This window comes from Rousettus aegyptiacus, unplaced genomic scaffold (assembly GCF_014176215.1).
Source record: "Rousettus aegyptiacus isolate mRouAeg1 unplaced genomic scaffold, mRouAeg1.p scaffold_m13_p_9, whole genome shotgun sequence".
Classification (NCBI taxonomy): Eukaryota; Metazoa; Chordata; class Mammalia; order Chiroptera; family Pteropodidae; genus Rousettus; species Rousettus aegyptiacus.
In genome coordinates, this window is record NW_023416312.1 from 73448791 (window position 1) to 73467765 (window position 18975).

Here is an 18975-nt window from a genome sequence, read left to right on the forward strand (position 1 = left end):
AACACCTGGACCCTACCAGCAGGTTAGGGTGAAGACAAGGGTTAAGTTAGGGTTAGGGTTAGGTTAAGGTTAGAACTGCTAGTCTGTGATGTGCTAAATCCCAATAGCCTCAAACCTCTCCTCAGGATATTCCCCTACATCCTGATGTAACTGGCACCTTGGCTGTCTGCTGGTGCCTCTAAAGTGCAGGCTGTTTATTCTCTCATCTCCCCACAGCTAAATGCCTTAGAGAGTGCCAGTGGGGTGGAATTGGAGCTCTCTTTGCTCCTGAAGGCCACTTTCTGATCTTTGGTCCTCCCCACTTTTGAGAAATCTCTGGCTCCTCCTTAGCTCATATCATCACATTATTTCACCCTCTCCCCATCTTGGTGGTAATCTTCTGCCACCCTCCTAGCCACTGCTCTCCTTCGTGAAGGCTTTAGTTCTTGATTCACTCTGTCCTCTTTGTCGCAACTTCTCCCGTCATTCTCAGTGATTTCAACATTCACACAGCCAACTACCCAGCACTCTGGCTTCTTGTTTCCTCCATCTGTGCATTGCCAATGATCACTAGCATTTTGAGAAGCACTTCACAACCCAGAGCACCAGTATGGCTCCTTGTATCTTAAAGGTCCCTTTACATCAATGCATTCTTTTCATTGGTATATCAATACATGATTTCCAGAAGTTGGTAAATCTTTACTACAAGAAGCATATAAAAGCACTTACAGTTTTTATTAGGAGTTAGGCCTATGCTTTATTTTTTCCTGTTTTGTGTTCTGTTGAACTCACCATGGGTCACTATTTACAAAGAGGATTTTATAGTTTAACAGTGGATGAAGACAAACCCCTTCAATACAAAAATACACATGCACAAGGTTATTAATTATGACATCATTTATAATTGTAAAATATTGGAAACAACCTAAATGCCCCTAAGTAGGAATGTGGTTGAATAAACTATGATACATCCATATAGTAGAATACTATGTGGCTGTAAAAAAGATAAAAATCTCTATGAACTGAGTTGGAGTGACTCACAGGATACAGTATACAGTGAAAAAAGCAAAAGTACCAAAGATATAGAATGTTACCTTTTATGTACTAAAGAAAGGGAGATGATTTTCTTAGAAATACCTATACACTAATGTTCGCAGCTTTTTGCATAACAGCCAAAAACTGGAATCAGCTCAAATGTCCACCAAAGGATGAATAAACAAACTGTGTTATATCCACAGAATGGAATATTACTCAGCAATAAAATGGAAGAAGTTATTGATGGACACAACGACATGGATGAATCTCAAAGAAATTAGGCTGAGTGAAAGAAGCCAGTCTCAAAAAATTACATGCTGTATGCTTCCATTTAAATGACCTTCTTGAAAGGCAAAACTATAAGAACAGAAAACATATTAGTGGTTGCCCAGGGCTGAGGATGGGGAAGGCCTTGACTGTAAAGGGGCAGGACATGAGAATTCTGGTTTTTGATCGAGCAGTTCCATATCCTGCGTGTGGTGGTGGTAGTCACATAGATCTATACATGTGTTAAAACTCCTAGAACTCTACATCAAAGATAACAAGGTAAGTTTACTGTACATAAATTGTAAAATGTGTAGAGGTGGAGTGATTAAAATGTGATGAGTCCAGGTCTTCAGATAGGTATGAGAAATTTATTATTCCATCACTTGGACCATACCTTAGTGTTGTAAAAATATCAATGGCAAAGAAACTAAAAGGATCATGTGACTACCATGGAAAACCTTTGAAATTTGGATTACTATGGCCTGGTAATGGGAGCAAATTAAATTACATTAAGTGACATTTGTATCCCCAGAATAGTGCTGTTATAGAGTAAGTATTCAATAAATATTTGTAAAGTGAGTAAATCAGTAAGTGAATGAATGAATGAATGAAAAGGCTCATACATTTTGATATGAAATCTTTCTGCTTCAAACATCATCAAAAATTTTGAAGCAGAATGGAAGGACATTCAAGCATCGCCTAAAGCTAAATACAGTGTGCCAAGAATAAAAATGCAAAAGTTGTATAAACCACATTTTATAGTGTTATACTTAACTGCAAAGGTTAGAGCTGCTGAACCTTTGCCAAAACTGCTGCTAAAGACCTAGTGAAAATGATAACTGGGGACAAAGCAAATGTCTCCGTCAACTTTCGCAGTTCACTTTAGAATTATAGATGTGGCTGGAAACTTAAAATGGCAAATATCCAATTTCTGACAAGGCTGATGTTATTCACGTGAACTAATGTGAATTTAATTTTTTCCTATTTATTATATATAATCTAAATAAATAATTTCATGAAGACATTATGTTCTGCTAATCTTTTCCAACTTGTAAAACTGAATAAGATTTCCTTTTTTCCTTTCTTCTTTTATTCATTCCATCCTTCCTTCACTCATCTAACTAACCATTACTGAGCACTATGTGACAGCAAGTGTTCTAGGCACAAAGGACACAGCTATGAACAAGAGACAAGATCTGTTTCCTCATGGATCTTACATTCTGATAGGTGGAAATAGACAATAAATCAAGAAAAGAAAGATAGCAGATAGTGATAAATGTTACACAAAGAATCAAATTGGGCAATGTGGTAGAGTGAATGGCATGGCTCTGTAGATAGGGTGGTCAGGACAGCCCTCTGAGAGGAGATAACATTCAAGCTGAGCTCTGAATGCCAAGAAGCAACCAGCTGCAAACATCTGAGGAAAGAACTTTCCAAGCAGAGGGAGCAGCTAGAGCAGTGGTTCTCAAAGGAACGACACTGCCTCCTAGAGGATATTTTGGAAATGTGGGTGCTGCACTGATCAGGGCATTCTACTAGCATTTAAAGGGCAAGGGTCAGGGATGCTGCACATCTGCAATGCACGAGACTGTCCTACATCTTTGATGGCCTTCCAGATCCAGACATTGACATAGGTAGAAAGACTGTTTATAACTATCAGAATTGAGAACTTAGCTTTCTTCACTCATAAAGACAACATTTTTTGCACAGCGTTTATGCACATGGAATTGTTAAGAAAGGCGAGCACCATGTAAATAGAAAGCATATTGTATTTTGTTTCACTCAGAACTTCACCAAGAGTTGGTCAGCATTTCAAAACCAACAGCTTCCCAGTGGCAACACCATGTCACAGAAAACACCAGGCCTAATGAGCATGCTTCAGAGAAAATCAATGACAGAGATTTTTTTTTAATTGATAATACATACCACGGTAAAAAGAGAGGGAAAAACGAATAGTACAGAAGGGCACATAGTCAAAAGTCAATCTCTCTTTCACCCCTGTTTACAAGTCTCCCAATTTCCTTCCCTAGAGAGAAACTGATTATCATTTTTTTTGGATAGCCTTCCATTTTTTTTTTTAAAGGCATGCAGACAGGAAAGAAAGGAGGAAGAAAGAACAGGAAAAGATCCATATAAGTGAATATTTGTCTGAACATGAAAATGTTGGTTACCTCAGAGCATGTGCAAGGGAGACTTAACTTTCTTTAATACATGTCTGCACTGTTTATCTTGGCACAACGGGTATATGCCACTGTTGTAAATGAAAAACTCCAGAAGGTTAAAGAATAAAAAACAAATTAAGAAAACGGGAATCAACCAACGTTGGTATAAATATAGCAAGATCAACTATAATTCGAGAAACATCAGCAAGTTAAACAAACTAAGGTAATGTTCTGAGAGAAGATTTCACTTAGAATACAAACTAAGAAATGAGAGTTGGGGAATTAAAAACAATTAGCATCTCCCAAGCCCTGACCATGGTGACAGAAGGCTGTCTACTGGCTTGAATCAGCCAGTCACCTTCCTCCTTATGTTACAATACTACTTCTAAGAATTTTTCTTGCTATCTCTTTCCTTTTTTGTTTTAGTTGTCAAACATTTGTTTTTAACATAACACCCTGGTTTCACATCAAGTGAATTTTTCAAAGTTGGAGATCTTTTACCTACTATGTTCTTCAGACTTTTCAACAAGTGGGAATAAGAGGCAGTAAAGTTAGCTTGAATCTACAAGTCACAATACGAATGTAGAACAACCCTTGGGGATTGATTGTTTTTGAGATTGTAGAGGAAAAAGGGATTATATGGAAAGTAACCTCACAGGGTGATCTGATCATAAATTCCTAACTTGGAAGATCATAGTGGGTAGTCACACCCCAGGCATATAAATTCTTTAGTAAAAGGCCCTGTCCACTGTTTCTATGCATCTAAGTTAACATACCTTTGAAACGCCCCCTTCCTAACCCCTCCTAAAATCTGAGCATCCTCAAGAGAGCACATAATTTTAACAATCCTATAATCTGATCCTTGCCTTGCTTTCTCTCATCTTCATGTAATCTTCCTTATATTCCCTCCTTAATTTCAAATGCATAAAAGATACTGAAAATTGTCATTCTCTGGAACATGTGAGATCTTTCTCCCTGGCATATGTCCTCAGTTTGGCTCAAATAAACTCTTATATACAGGTTTTGGAGTTTCTTACATGAACATTTACTTGGTGTGGAAAAAGAGCTCACCCAGGACCACACTCCTGACCAGGTGCTAGATACCAGCAGGGGCCCACTGTGCTTCATCAGCTCCCTGATTTCCATCAGGTGAACTTGGGTGAGTCTTTTTCCTGGAATCTTGAACCTATCTGCTTTAGGAAGTGGTTCCTGACTTCGTCTGAGCTGTTCTTATGTGGCTGTTTTTAATTTCAGCTTTTAAAAACTGGCTCAAAAGAAAAATTTAAATTAACATGGTAAATCATGTCTCCAAGGCCAACAAGCCCGATAACAGTCAGTCTTCCTTTAGTTTGCAAGTTTTATGTACAACATGTATGGAGCTTCAACTTGCAAGTATCTACAGAAATGGGGAGATTTAACTAAAACTGATATCAGCTTAAAGTGGCCAAAATGGGGCTCTTTTGGATACCTCTAAATTATTGTGTGTGTGTGTGTGCGTGTGTGCATGTGTGCGTGTGTGTGCGTGCTCAAATGGCAAAAGCAGGCTATAAAATCGAACTGAACAAATAGGATGCTTACCTTGATTGACAAACAGAAGCCTCTAAAAGGAGCACAGATAAACTTTTTCTTCTTGGGAAGTTAATAAGAAAATTTTAGAAACTGTCTGAACCCTCAGATAAAATCTCTTCTCTTCAGAAAGTCAATAAGGAACTTTAGAGACTGTTGCTGAACTAAAGGCTCAATACCAACATCCCTCTTCCCCTTTCTCCAACCACCCCACTACTTTCTGAGCTCTTTTTCCTGACTTGCCCTGCCTTTCTCCTCCTCCTCTTCTTTCCTTTCCACCACCACCACCTACTGACTTAGGGGAAACTAAAACCAGAAAGCCAGACTAGGATAGACTAGAAGAACCAGAAATACCGGCAGCTCCTTTTTGAGAAAAGCCAATATCAGACATTACTTAACAGAATGGTTAAGTAAGGTCTGTTGGAAAATTCCATAAAGGATTTTTTTTAAATGAAGAGAAATGGACCAAGAAAAATGCAGGGAATTAGCCCACTAGCTTCACCAAGCCATCCCTGAGATTCTTCCCTGGAAAATAGACTAGATGAAAATCCAGCAATGCAGACAAAAACCCGATGAAATTATATTTGCTTTCTTTGAATGTTTTGAAAAAACTTTCAAACAATATTCAGGATTATCTCCACACGGTTTTAAGGAATGCCAAAATGATCCAATGCTCAATTCAGCATTTCTGGAAGCATTAGATTGTAACTCTGATTAAAGAACACAAATTAAACTGGCCAACCACACATGCTGATAAACTAGGAACTCTGGCCAATCAATTGTTAAAACTATTCAAAAGGAAGAAAAGGATAAAGCTACTAAAATTATGAATTTACTGTTATTCTCTGAAGCATTTATCTCAGTCTGTTATCTTACTTCCAGGTAGTATCCTCTGTTTGGCTCAAATAAACTCATAAAAATTTTCTACGGGTTTGGACATTTCTTATATCAACACCTCAATTGTTGAGAGGAGAGCAAACTTCTGTAACTAGAACAAGTCCTCTCAATTTAAATCCTACAATACCTTTTAGAAAAGAGTCCTTTATCATCATGAGTGTTATTAAATATAGAACATAACCATACAAGCCTAAAAACAACTATGTGCCTGGGAGGTCTTATACTAACACACTGCTAACTGCCCCCTTTGCTTTTCATTTTTATTATTGATATGGCTTTTTAAAGAAATACAGGGATAATTTTGGAATTTTAAAAAATTTTTCAAAATCCTTCTTGGATACTGGCCACCTCACTTCTTCTCCTCTTTTGTCTTCTTAGCTAAGAGAACCACTGAAATAGACCTTACTTGAGTTATACTCTAGGCACAGTGGATGTGTAGTGTAGTTGTTAGACAGTGTTGGCATAAAACTGACCTAGATTTAAATCCTGGCTGCCTGGTGGTAGCTGTGTGACCTTGAGCAAGTCAGTCTGTCTTGGTTTCTCCCTCTGTAAAATAATATCTATTCACAGCTAATACATATATAGTGTTTACCTGTATCAGACATCATTCATTTGATCCCTACAACACCCCCTAGAGGAAGAAACTATAGATCAAGCAACTGAGGCCCAGAGAGGTTGAGTGACTTCCCCAAGGGCACACAGCCAGTAAGCTGCAGAGCAAAGATTCTAATGCAGGTTCCAGAGTCCAGGCTCTAACCACCATACCTACAGCTTTTCCAAATGAGGGCAATAAATGAGGACATATCTATTAAGGGCTGTTATGAGGATTAAATGACATCATGTATGTAAAGCCCGATACTTGACAAGTGTCTAATAGGTAGCACCTGTGTGTGTTACAGAGTTCTTTCCTTCTGCACCGGGAAATCTGCAAGTCTTTGAGGGTAGAAAAAAAAGAGGTGGGAGGAAAGAGAACAGAAGCCAGGGGGGAAAGGTGATGAGGTGGAATGTGGAAGGGGAGTACGGGAGTTATGGAAAAGTAGGAAATTTTCTCTAACCTTCAAGGTTCTTTCTGCCGGGCTAATAATTAAATTGACATAGATGGATTAACAAGAGAAAATAATGAAATTTAATTATATATACATGCATGAAAACCACTGGTACATGAGAGAGTCAGAAACCTCCACATACATGAGCGGTTCAGAGACAGAAAGTTAAAATAAGGCATATATGACATTCTGAGCTAAGAATGATGTAAAGGCACCTTGGGGCTTCATCAGAGGGGAGGAAGGTCATTCACAATAATGTAGGGAGGAGGCAAGAAAATTAAAATGTTGATCAAGCCACAATCATAGACTGCAACATGCTGATCAGTCCTGCAGCCAGACCAAAAGGACACCTTCAGAACAAGGGAAGATTTCTGCTAGGATCCCTAACCCATTCCCCACACCTGTGAAGGGGAAACAGGAATCAAGAGTCATTCCCTATGGCTAAAACCATGAGGAACCTATGGATTAAAGCCTAGGAACTGCCAGCAGGACTTTCACTCTACATATTCTTACCTTTTCACTTTGCATACTATTCCCTTTCCTCACTGTAGGTCCATATCAAAGGAAATGGGTTAACAAAGTCTTTTAAACTATAACTCAGAGGAAATAAAGGATGATAGATAAACTGAATTCCCTGACCAATCAGCCCCCTATTCACTGTCTTTCCATGTCTTTCTTGGTCCCTCTCATTCTATGCCTTTGAGAGGAGACCACACTCAGTGGAGTGCTACCCCTTTTCTAATAAACTTTCCTTTCGACTCTAATTTTGGCGTGTGTGTTGAATTCTTTCTACACTCTCTGCCAAAAAAAAAAAAAAAAAAACCTCTTCTCTGTACAGAGCTTGGTCTCTCCATCTGTCACTTGGAGAAACTTGCCCTGTCCTGCATCAACAAGACCTTTAAGAGCCTTTAAGAGAGATGTTCAGTAATTAGAAGTTGTCCTGCCCTATAGAGAAGTCAAAAAAGACATATCTGGTTATAACTCTTATTGTGGGCAAGACCCCTAAAATTCTTTGAGGGAGAGACAAAAGTTTCTCTGGAGCCTGCAGGGTCTTTGTTGGTTGCCTTTAGCTGAAAATAATCTACATACCACGGAGGCACATCTTGGGGTGACCTGTTCTGAAGTCCCACGGGATAAAAAAGAGAAGCAGAGAGAGCTCTGAATACTTAGGAAACAAGAAGTCTAACTGACTGGGCCTAGAGCGAACACAGTGACACTTCTTAACTGCAAAACAGAAACTTGCCAACTGCAAAGCAGAAGTTAAATCCGCCAGACTTCCGACCCAGGCAGCCTCCTCCGCCCCACCACACCCTACCCTGAGGCCTCCAGGGCGGGACCTGGCTTGACCACGCGTCTTCCTGTCTCCCGGCAGACCCGGCCCGCCCCCTCTGCCTGGAGCACCGGCCCGAGCCTCGCGGTGTCCTGGGCCGGGGCTTGGTTCGTAGGACGCGATGGCGACGTGGCGGCGGGATGGCAGACTGACCAGCAGCCAGCGGCTGCTGTGCGCGGGGCTGGCGGGGGTGCTCAGCCTGAGCTTCACCGCGCCTCTGGAGCTCGTCACCGTGCTGGCCCAGGTCGGCGTGGTTCGGAGCCGCGGCCGGGGGCCGTGGGCCACGGGCTTTGGATTGTGGCGGACTGAAGGGCCCCGGGCCCTGTGGAAGGGGAACGCGGTAGCCTGCCTGCGCCTCTTCCCTTACAGCGCCATGCAGCTCGCCGCCTACCGCAAGTAAGGGCTGGGCCGCGCGGGCGGGCGGACAGGCCGGGAGGCGGGACTGCCGTGGGGCCCCAGCCCCTTCCTAATCGCTTGGAAGCCCTGACAGTTTGACCAAAAAGAGATCTACGGCCGCAAAAGCACAGTCCCCAAGTTTGTCACACGCTCTTGGGATTCTTGCTTTTCCAGGTGCGGTTTTGTGAGGTCAGCTCTGGCCCAGAGAGGCTCACCAGGTTGAACAGGCCTGCGGGTGAGGAGGTAAAATGGGGCAAAAGGAGATCTGGGGGTAAGGAATGAAGAGACCTCCAGAGAGATGGCTCCTAACCATTCCCAATGCCCACCAACTCCGAAACTGCCTTGACTGGCCTAGGAGAGAGATCACCTTTGAAGACGTGTGTATGAAGTGTGTCCATGTGAACAAAGCCCCTCCAGAATAAAGCGTTTGCCAGGGACATGGGGTACAACTCACTGCCACAAAAGGCCACAGGTTTCTGGACACACATACACACCCCTAAATGAAGCTTGCTTTTAGGGTCCAACAGAGACTGCAGATTCCCACCCCCCCATGCTGTACAGTTTCTTCAGCCTACTGCTCACTCCACCTTTGTTACCCACTGGCCTCTTTCTTTGGGCTTTTCTCAGCTCTCACAACAGCTGTTTCTTAGGGAAGGATAATGTCAAGTGAGTCTTTGAGCTTCCTCAAAGCTCACAGATATTTGCATTTTAGGTGGAAATAAAGCCTAAAAAAGAATGAAATGGTAGTGATGGATTTTCAGGAAAAGGAGATGTTTCTATGTTTGGGGGGATGGTCCCTGTGTTCCTAATTGGAGGGCACAGTACCAGCTCTGAAGACTGGCTTTGGCTCTGAATTAGACAGCCCAGTCTTAACCATATTGTTCAACCTTGGAAGCTAATAGTCAAAGGGTTTTGCCTTTGGCTCTCTGGAAGGCTAGACCTGGCAGCTAGACCTGGCATCCTTACCACTTGAGTCTTCCAGGCCAATGCTCATTTCACTTTTGCCTGAGAGAAGAGTAACCTTGTGTTCCTCTAGGGAGGAAAGGTCGTGAGATCACCAGGCATTTCTGTCAAGGATCTCTTCCCCCCCCCCAGCACTCCCTTGCCCTCAGCAACTTCTCGCCTGCGTCTGTAAACAGTTCTCTGAGTTTTAATGACTCAACTTCTCCCCACTTCACTCTCTTCTCTACAAAGTAGTATGAAGATCTCCCTTTGGAATGTGTACCAAGTGGGGGAAGGCAGAACTTTAAAGCCTGGTTTAAGTGTTGTGACTTTTTTGCCAACCACCTAGTATATATACATCATAACACATCTGTCACCTCTTAATAGTTATTGTGTGTTTTTGCACGTGTGTGTGTGTGCGTGCATCATTGAATTTTTACAACTCCTGCCTCCTGCCTCCTGCCCTGTAAGGCCCATAGTGTAGGAAATAAGCCCATTTTATAGATGCAGCATTTGACTCAGACTGGCCATACCACCCAACGACAGAGCTGAACTCCACTACCTGGCCTTCTGACTTCAAATTCCATACTTTATTACATCATGTTGCCTTTCTCTCTGCCTTCATTTGACATTAATTTAGTAAGGTTTCATTAAGTACCCACTGTGTGCATGATGCTAGGGATGAGGCAAGGATGAAAGGGGCATGGTCTCTGTGCCCCACAGCTTACAGAGTAATAAAAGAATAAAACTAGTATGTCCATCCATAGCATATGATCGCCGTGACTGAAGTGCTATAGAAATAAACACTTTTAATAGAGGATGAGGAGGAAGAGATGTAAAGACCACACAGGGGAAAAAAAGGCATCTGAGTTTGGTCTTAGGAGAATGAGTAGGAGTCTGCTGGGTAAAGATGGGGAGAAAGATATTACAGGTAATGTCATGAACAAAAACACAGGGGTGGGAAGGCATGCAGCCTGACGGGAGCACAAGGTGTGTCCACATCAGTATTGAGAAATACAGCCAGAAAAGCAGGTTGGAATCAGACCTTAGAGGGCCAAGTTAAGGAGTTTGGACCTTACTTGGTATGCAAAAGTAGCTGTGGGAGATTTTTCTGGGGGGAGTGCTGTGATTAAAGCATTTCAACAGGAATTATTGTCACCTGGAAGCAGGGTAGGATGACAAGAGAAGAGGAAGATGGGCAGAGGGTCAGGGCAGGACCACCTAGGAACCTGTTGCACTAGTCCACGTGACAGCTGAGGGCACCTGAAATAGGCTGGTGACAATGGGATTGGAGATTTGCTGCATAGGAGAGGAAGAATAGGTAGTTACCAGGGCTAAGTTTGCTAATAGTTTTTTTTTCCCCTGCAAGTTCATTTTCTTTCTGGAAACAAAAATGAAGCATTTCAGTGAATGGCTAGGCACAGACAAAAAGCAAAGTGGTTGATTAATCATGTTGGCATCCTTTCTACATAAAGACAATGCCTTTGGTCCATGATTACACTGATTCATCTCAACTCTTTCCTGACTATGAATTTGCAAAATAGTTGGCTGGGGGGAATGATACAGCCTGTGATCATGGGTTTGAGCAAATTTTAAAGATCTCGAATGTTCAGGGAATGGAGTGGTTAAATGACTTGTCCACAAACACAATTAATGGCAGAGTTGGAGCTTGAAACCACATCTTCTGGCTCCGTAGTTCAGAGCTCCGCTCACCATTGTGATGCTGAAATGTCTGCTTACTTGGGTTTACAATCAGGAGAGTATTAGGAGCTAGGTCCTTGTAATTAACTAATACCTAACACAATGGATGGATTTCAAATACATCAAAAAAGTAGACTCTCAGTCGTGGTTCTATAGTGTAGCAGTTAGCATGTCTGCTTTACACACAGAAGGTCCTGGGTTCATGCCCCAGTGGAGCTATGGTCCATGGTCTACGGCCATGCCACCCTGAACAAGCCCAATGTCTGATCTTGGAAGCTAAGCAGGGTCGGTCCTAGTTAGTACTTGGATGGGAGACCACCTAGGAAGTTCAGGTGCTGTAGGCATAAAACAATAATAAAAAAATAAAATAGACTCTCACCTAGCTTTACTCCACAATTGCTTGTCTAGCTGTATAAACATTGGTCTTGGTCCCTGCAGTTCTAAAGTTGTTCATAACCAGCACTGATGTCTTATCGTATAACCAGTTCATGAGCTTGTGTTTGGCTGCTAACCTGTGTTAAATTGAAGTGTTGGCAGTTCTAACTACATATATCCAGGGTGTAATATTTGTATGGCCAAAAAGAAGGGGTTACCGCTATTCACCAGCTTAACCAGTCTCACTGGGAAAAGCTACTGTGCATGTCTGTGGGGGTGGGGGAAAGAGCATAAAGGGGAACACTACTGCCCTGGTCAATCAGACAAGAGTTTAAGATATGGGGACCAGGTTGATGTCATTGATGGCCCACCAGAGTTGCCTGCCTTGACTCTGTGATTCTAAGTAACTATTTGTGGTCATTATCTCTGTATCAAATAGTGCAAGTCTGAGAAGGGATTTCCTTTGGTTCTTTTAAATTTTGCATATTTGATAGTAAGACCCCACTATATAAGGCAATCTGATATAAGACAGGGTTCCTCTTCCTAGTTCATCAAGTCATTCACTCAACCAAGGGCCTATTTCCTCTCCTGTTGCCCTTATCAGTCATTTCTTAAACAGGGCAGTTGAACTCTCTTATAATTTATGCTGGGTGCTAGCATAGTGTCTGGCACATTGTAGATGTTCGGTAAATGGGTAATGAATTAATCAGTGCCCTGGAAGTGGCCAAGTGGGATATAGGGAATAAGGGTGAGACAATGCAAATGAATGGTGTTTCTTTTGGTGTTTCAAACCCCATCTTCTAGCTTGTTCCAGTTTGCTGCAGACCGCTCCTCCAGTCAAGCATTTCCATTTTCTCTGTCTCCCCTTCCCCTTCTAAGGTTCCCTTCCAAGTTGGCTGGCCATTGGAGAGAGGAGGGAGAAACAAGTAAGTGTGTAGGGCAGTGGAACTGAGGCAAAATGGCCTATTGGTTAATGCCAGCTTTAGTTATCTGCATCTTTAAAAGGTAAGCTGGTTAACTGAAATAACTGTTTCAGTTGGTACAGTTAAGGTACATTAACGAAAAGAAGTCAAGATTTTCCTACAGCTTGAAGGAGATTTTTTTTATCAGTAGGTGTTTACTTGGGAGCAAGGAACCATCCTAGAACCCCTTAAGTGATTGCATCTTAACACCCACTTATCTTATTTATCACACCAGAGGACCCTGGTTTGCTGCCAAACTGAAGGAGCAGGAAAGGCACCTCTTCATTGGAGGCTTGAAAGCCAAAGAACTGGGGATGCTCTCATTTTTCAAAAGATACGATATTTTCATTTAAGCCTAGCTCTGTTCACTTTCCTTTTATTCAAACCCTACTATCCCTCTCCTTCTCTCTCCCCACTCTATGGCAGAAAAAATATTTTTCCTGGTTTCCAAGCCCCCTTTTTTTTGTATCCTCGTCAGCAAGGAGTAAAATTCCTTTGCTTCCTGACCAAGGAATGTGTGTTGTGTAAAAGTCCCTTTATAACAATATCTGCGAGGTAGACCCTCATTACTGGGGATGCACTGCTTCCAAAAAGAGAGATTGTAGCAGAGAGGCTTTCTATTTTGTGTTTGGAAAAGTCCACTGAAAGCCATTTTTGACTACATTGTAAAACTGCAGAGAGACACAAAGAATAATCTAGCAAACACCCACCATCCAGAATTGATAGGACCATAATTAGTATAAAAGATACTTCAAGTATCTTCTTTTTAATACAAGAAAAAAACGTTAGCAAGCAAGCCTGTAGTCCTCTATTCTTTCTCAATCTATCTTCTCCTCTACCTTCCTAGAGGTCCATTTTACACTATTTTTATATGTATCTATATCTATTCATGAATAATGAATAGATATAGATACATATGAATAATGAATAGATATAGATACATGAATAGTGGGGTGGCGCACCTTCCCTTATAATTATTAAGCCAATGTATTTTTAAAACTCAACTACTGGGGATATTCAAAATCATCATTTCAAGCAATTTCATTTCTTTTAAGTTTTGACCTAGGCAAAGGAACACATTGCAGTTTAGTATTTACCAAGTATTTCTGTGAATTTATATCCCACTGACAAGCCAGGGTTGGCAGTTATGCAGATAAAAGGGGACAATGCTTAAAGTGAAGTGAGAAGGAATTAGGGTAGCTATAAGTAAGAAGGTTGGACATCTCTTATAGCTAACTATAATTATATAAATATAGTTGAATTGAATGTGTTTTTCATTAATCCTAATATATTAATATGGTCATTTTCACTTTGTAAAACACTTTAATACTGGAAAATGTAAGTAGTGTAGAGTCCTTTAGTGCAATCTGTAGCTGATTCCCTTGGGCTTTTCCCCCTTTTCCTCTAGGTTTGTCGTACTCTTCATGGATGACCTGGGTCATATTTCCCAGTGGAGCGCCATCATGGCTGGGAGTCTCGCAGGCATGGTTTCCACCATTGTGATGTATCCTACAGACCTCATCAAAACCCGCTTGATTGTGCAGAACATACTGGAACCATCTTACAGTGGGATCCTCCATGCTTTTTGTACTATTTATCAACAGGAAGGATTCTTGGCCCTTTATCGAGGGGTTTCCCTTACAGTTTTAGGTAAGATAGTACTTTTCACCTTGTCCAGAAAAGGCTGCATTCTTTGACATATATGAATGTATTATATACATCTGTAACCAGTTAAATCCATTTTATTGAGGTCAAGGTCATATGAATTCAGTCAATATAGAGTTGATTAGCTTCATTCTATTCCATAACCATACACCCTACTCCTAACTTTTCCCTTTCACATCCCACAGAGGGGAGGACAGAGCGTGGAGGTGGTTCCACACAAACTGATACACAGACAATCCCACATATTCCCCACCTGACCGTGGGAAGGAGTTTCAGTGTACATACATAAACGTATGCACACAACCAGGGTAGCAGCTGTGGCTTATGTGGTCTTTGGAGCCTGTGCCTGGACTACACACACACAGGTCACCCGAGACCCCTAATGGCCAATCCAGTAGACTTTTGTCCTTTATGTTGCCTTTCTTGCAACATTTGATGAGATTGATCACCCCTTCTTCTTGAAACTTAGCTTCTAGGACCCCACTGTGTCCTGGATATCTTTCCTACCTCTCTGCAGCTCTTTCTTATCTGGCTCATGGGGCTCATTTGACGTGTCAGTCCCCTACATATTGCTATCCCCCCAGCTCCTTCTTTAACTTTCCTTTTGCCCTCCATACTCTCCCTAGGTGGCCTCATCTAAGCTAGTGGCTTAAACAAGCATCATTATACTCTAATGGTCCCCAGTATCATCTCTATAATAACATTTATTGGTGCTTATTATGTGCCAGGCACTGTGCTAAATGCTTTGCCTACAGTTTCTCACTTAAGCCTCATTTTGCAGATGAGGAAATAGGTAATTAGGGAAGCTAAGTGACTTGCACATGGTCACATGGACAGAAGGTGGAAGAACCTAGCAATATGACCTCAGAGCCCTCTCTCTTAACCACTAATTCCCAGTGGCAGTACAAATACCCATTGGCAATTAGACACCCTCACCTGATGCTCCCTTCATGCTTCAAACTCAAGACTAAACCTGATGCCCTCATTAGTCTCACATCTGTTCTCCTCCTGTGTTCCCTAATGATGACACCACCTTCCTTTCACCCAGTGACCCAAGTCAGAAGAAACCTAAACTCACTTCAACTCCTCTCACTCCACTCCCATTTTAGTCACCAAGTGCTGTCAAGTTGACCTCTTTGAACTCTCAAGTCTGTCTCCCTTCTCCATCCCCATCTCCTCTGCCCTAGGTCATGCTCTCATCACCATCTTTCCCACAGACACTTACAAGAGGCTCCTACCAATACTTACACAAGACAAAGTAGACTTGAAAACAAAGACTGTAACAAGAGACAAAGAAGGACCTAGTAATCCCACTTCTGGGCATTTATTTGAAGAAACTCAAAACACTACTTTGAAGGGACATGTGAATCCATATATTCATTACAGCTTTATTTACAATAGCCAAGATATGGAGGCCACCTGGGTGTCCGTCAGTGGATGAATGGATAAAGAAGAGGTGGTACATATATACAATGGAATATTACTCAGCCATAAAAAAAGAATGAAATCTTGCCATCTGCAACAACATGGATGGACCTAGAGGGTATAGTGTTGAGTGGAGTAAGTTAGAAAAAAACAAATATCATATGTGGAACCTAGAGAACAGGATAAACAAACAAACAACAGAAACAAGTTCATATATACAGAGAGCATTTGGATGGTGTCAGATTGGGGGTGGGGAGATGGGTGAAGTGGGGAGGGAATTAAGAGGTACAAATTGGTAGTTACAGGGTAGTCATGGGGATGTGGAGTACTATATGGGGAATATGGTCAGTAGCATTGTAATAACTATGCCCGGTGTCAGATGGGTACCGGATTTATCAAGGGATCAATTAATGGGTTGTGTGGCTGTCTAATCACTGTGTTGTACACCTGAAACTAGTATAATATTGTACTGTCAACTATAATTGAAAAAAAGAAAAATATAAAAATTAATATTTAAAGAAAAAAGAGGCTCCTACCTGCTCCTGGTCTTGGGTGCACTGCCGCCAGGGTGCGGTGATCTCTCTAAATGCAAGTTGATTGTTTCACCACCCTCATTCCACAGCTCTGCTTAAAAACCCTCACTGCCTCCTGAGCTACAGGGAAAAGCACAAACTCTTCATGGCCTACCAGATCCTTCAGAACTGCCCATCCTACCTCCTCTCCTGTCATGCCTCCACCTGCACTCATGCTCCAGCCATACAGAAATACTACTTTCCTGGAAATACTACTTTCTTTGTATACACTGTTCCCTCTGCCTGGACTGCCTGTCCACTCTATGTCTGAAGAACTACTCATTCCTCAAGACCCAGTTGAGAAGTACTCTCTTCTGTGAAATCCTTCCTGATTCACCCACGCACAATTAACCCCTCTGATCCTTGTGTACCTAAAGCACTTTGTATAGCCCCTCTCCCCCACCGCCACCTTATGGCACCTATCACAGCTGTATCACTACTAGATGGTGAGCTTCTCTAGGAATTAGCCTCTTCTTTGTATTCCAGCACCTGGCCTAGGGCCCAGCACATAGCATAAGCTCCAGAAATGTTTGCTGAACAAAGGTAAATGGGAGGTTGGTACATCATTTTTAACGTATTTGTTAAATTTAAATATTACATTAGTCTAAGGACAAACAGCCCCACTCGTTTTATCCCCTTTTAAATCCCCTTTTGAGGGAGAAATTTAGTTCCTCTGTAAAATTAAGATGGTTTCCAAAGTTTCCGGGAAGTCTGTGAAAGTGCCACCTATTGCACTCTTTGTTCTCCATATTTTCCTAGAAAGGCGAGGATGCCATACAGTGCAGGATGCCCACTGAACCCTGATATGGCCACATCATTTCCAAAGTCAAGGTCAGGTAACCTCCCTCATCACAACAGTCTCACTTTCCAGTTTTCACAGAATTGTTTTCTTCTCAACTAGAGACCAGTCCCTCCTAGCTTCCAAAAGTTGATTAAGTGCTGCCCACTTTTTCTTTGAAAGTGATTTTTTTCTAACATTTTACTTTTTTAAATTTCAAACGCCCAGAAAAGTTAAAATAATTGGAAACATCCATATACCTACCATCTAGATGCTACAATTAACATTTTGCTTTATCACATATCCATCTATCCATCCCTGTAGCCATTTATTAGTCCATCTTATATATTTTTTTGATGATTTCCATGTAAGTTGCAAACATCAATACAGTTCACCCCTCAACCCTAAACTTGTGTATTATGAACTAAAAGTTTACATAAAGTACAGAAACCTTTTGTGAACCATCTGATATATTTTGACAAATGACACAACCCCTAACAAAAGAGCATATTTCATCACCCAAGAAAGTGCCTTCCGCTGCTTTGGTTGGAGTGATTTTAACGAGCCCAGAACCAGGCCTGTTTACTTGCCCTGGATTCTGCACAGGCATTTATGTTCTCAGGCCAATGTTTCCCAAGACCTCAGCACCCTGCTCCTGGCCTTGTTTTGCAGGTGTTCTCCCTTTCTCTGCTGGCTCCCTTCTAGTTTACATGAACCTGGAGAAAATCTGGAATAGACCCCGAGATCGTTTCTCTCTCCTCCAGAACTTTGCCAATGTTTGCGTGGCTGCTGCAGTGACCCAGACCCTCTCCTTTCCCTTCGACACAGTGAAGAGGAAAATGCAGGTGAGTAGTGATGTTGGAGGCGGGGATGGGAAGGATGCCTTGAAGTGTTGGCAGAGCAGTAACAACAGCAAAGAACACTGACCCTGAGCAATGCCAGGTTTCCAAGGAGCTCATGAGTGCTCACAAAATTATTATTCAAACCCCCACTCCAAGACATTTCTGCTGCTAACCTCAGGGCTATTGGCTCCAGCCCAAGCTGCCTTTCCATTCCAATACTCTGCTTTTTTCGGGCTTTTATGATGCCTCCAGATGAGGCCCACTTTTCTCTCCTCTCTTCCTCGTAGCTGCCACTGTCCATGACATCAATACACCCTCCTAAATCCCTCTCCCTGTGGCCTCTGCAGCAAGGACAGGCTGTTCTTGCTTCATAGCCACCCCTTACCTCAGTGAAACTTACTGGAAAGAAACAAAATAAGCCAGGAGATATTGATAACCAGGCTCCAATAGTCCCCTGACTCCCTTACTAAGGGAAGTAACTGCATTTGAGAGCGCTGAATCCTAACCACTAGACCACCAGAGAGAAGATTGTAACTGCATTTGAAATGAGTCAGTATTTAGTGGGATTAGCCCTGTACTTTCCTAATTGTTACCTGGGAAACTCACATTTTCTCTACAGACCACAGAGGCAAAAGCCTTGTATCCAAGATCCCAAAGTAAGTAACTGGCTTAGTCTAGAATCAGCCAATTTTGATCAAAAAAAAATCAGTGGTCCAGGTAAGGTTGGGGGTTACAGGCAGGTCTACACAGTAGAGGTGGGCTCAGAATCAAGAAGGCTGGGGCTTCACATCTGCCTTTAACCCTCCCAGTTCTCCACTAGCCTCCCTAAAACTCCACTCCACGGGTTTGCCTGCCTCCCTGGCTTCTTCTGGGTAAATCTTTTTCTGGGGGAGAGGGCAAATTGATTTATGCAATTGATATGTTTCTGAAGAGCTGCTTGGCTATTTGGGCTTAGCTGAATACAGTTGTAATTGATCAGTCCCAGCTGAGTTTGTTTTTCCACCACATGTCTGCTGCCCCCTCCCTGCAAAGATC

General features: G+C 42.1%; 2 protein-coding genes and 1 pseudogene across 2 annotated transcripts in view; 2 read left to right on the forward strand and 1 right to left on the reverse strand.

Moving 5' to 3' along the window:
- Nucleotides 1-18975, reverse strand: part of LOC107506457 (A-kinase anchor protein 17B) — a 145926-nt gene that overhangs the window by 97112 nt on the left and 29839 nt on the right. The window lies entirely within an intron of this gene.
- SLC25A43 (solute carrier family 25 member 43) overlaps nucleotides 8301-18975 on the forward strand; it is a 31443-nt gene continuing 20768 nt past the window's right edge. The window contains exons 1-3 of the mRNA XM_016137183.2: nucleotides 8301-8678; nucleotides 14067-14308; nucleotides 17771-17943. Of these exons, the coding sequence (XP_015992669.2) occupies nucleotides 8404-8678; nucleotides 14067-14308; nucleotides 17771-17943 (690 nt within the window). The 5' untranslated portion in view covers nucleotides 8301-8403. The remainder of the gene's footprint in view (nucleotides 8679-14066; nucleotides 14309-17770; nucleotides 17944-18975) is intronic.
- Nucleotides 11550-11665, forward strand: LOC118608608 (annotated as a pseudogene).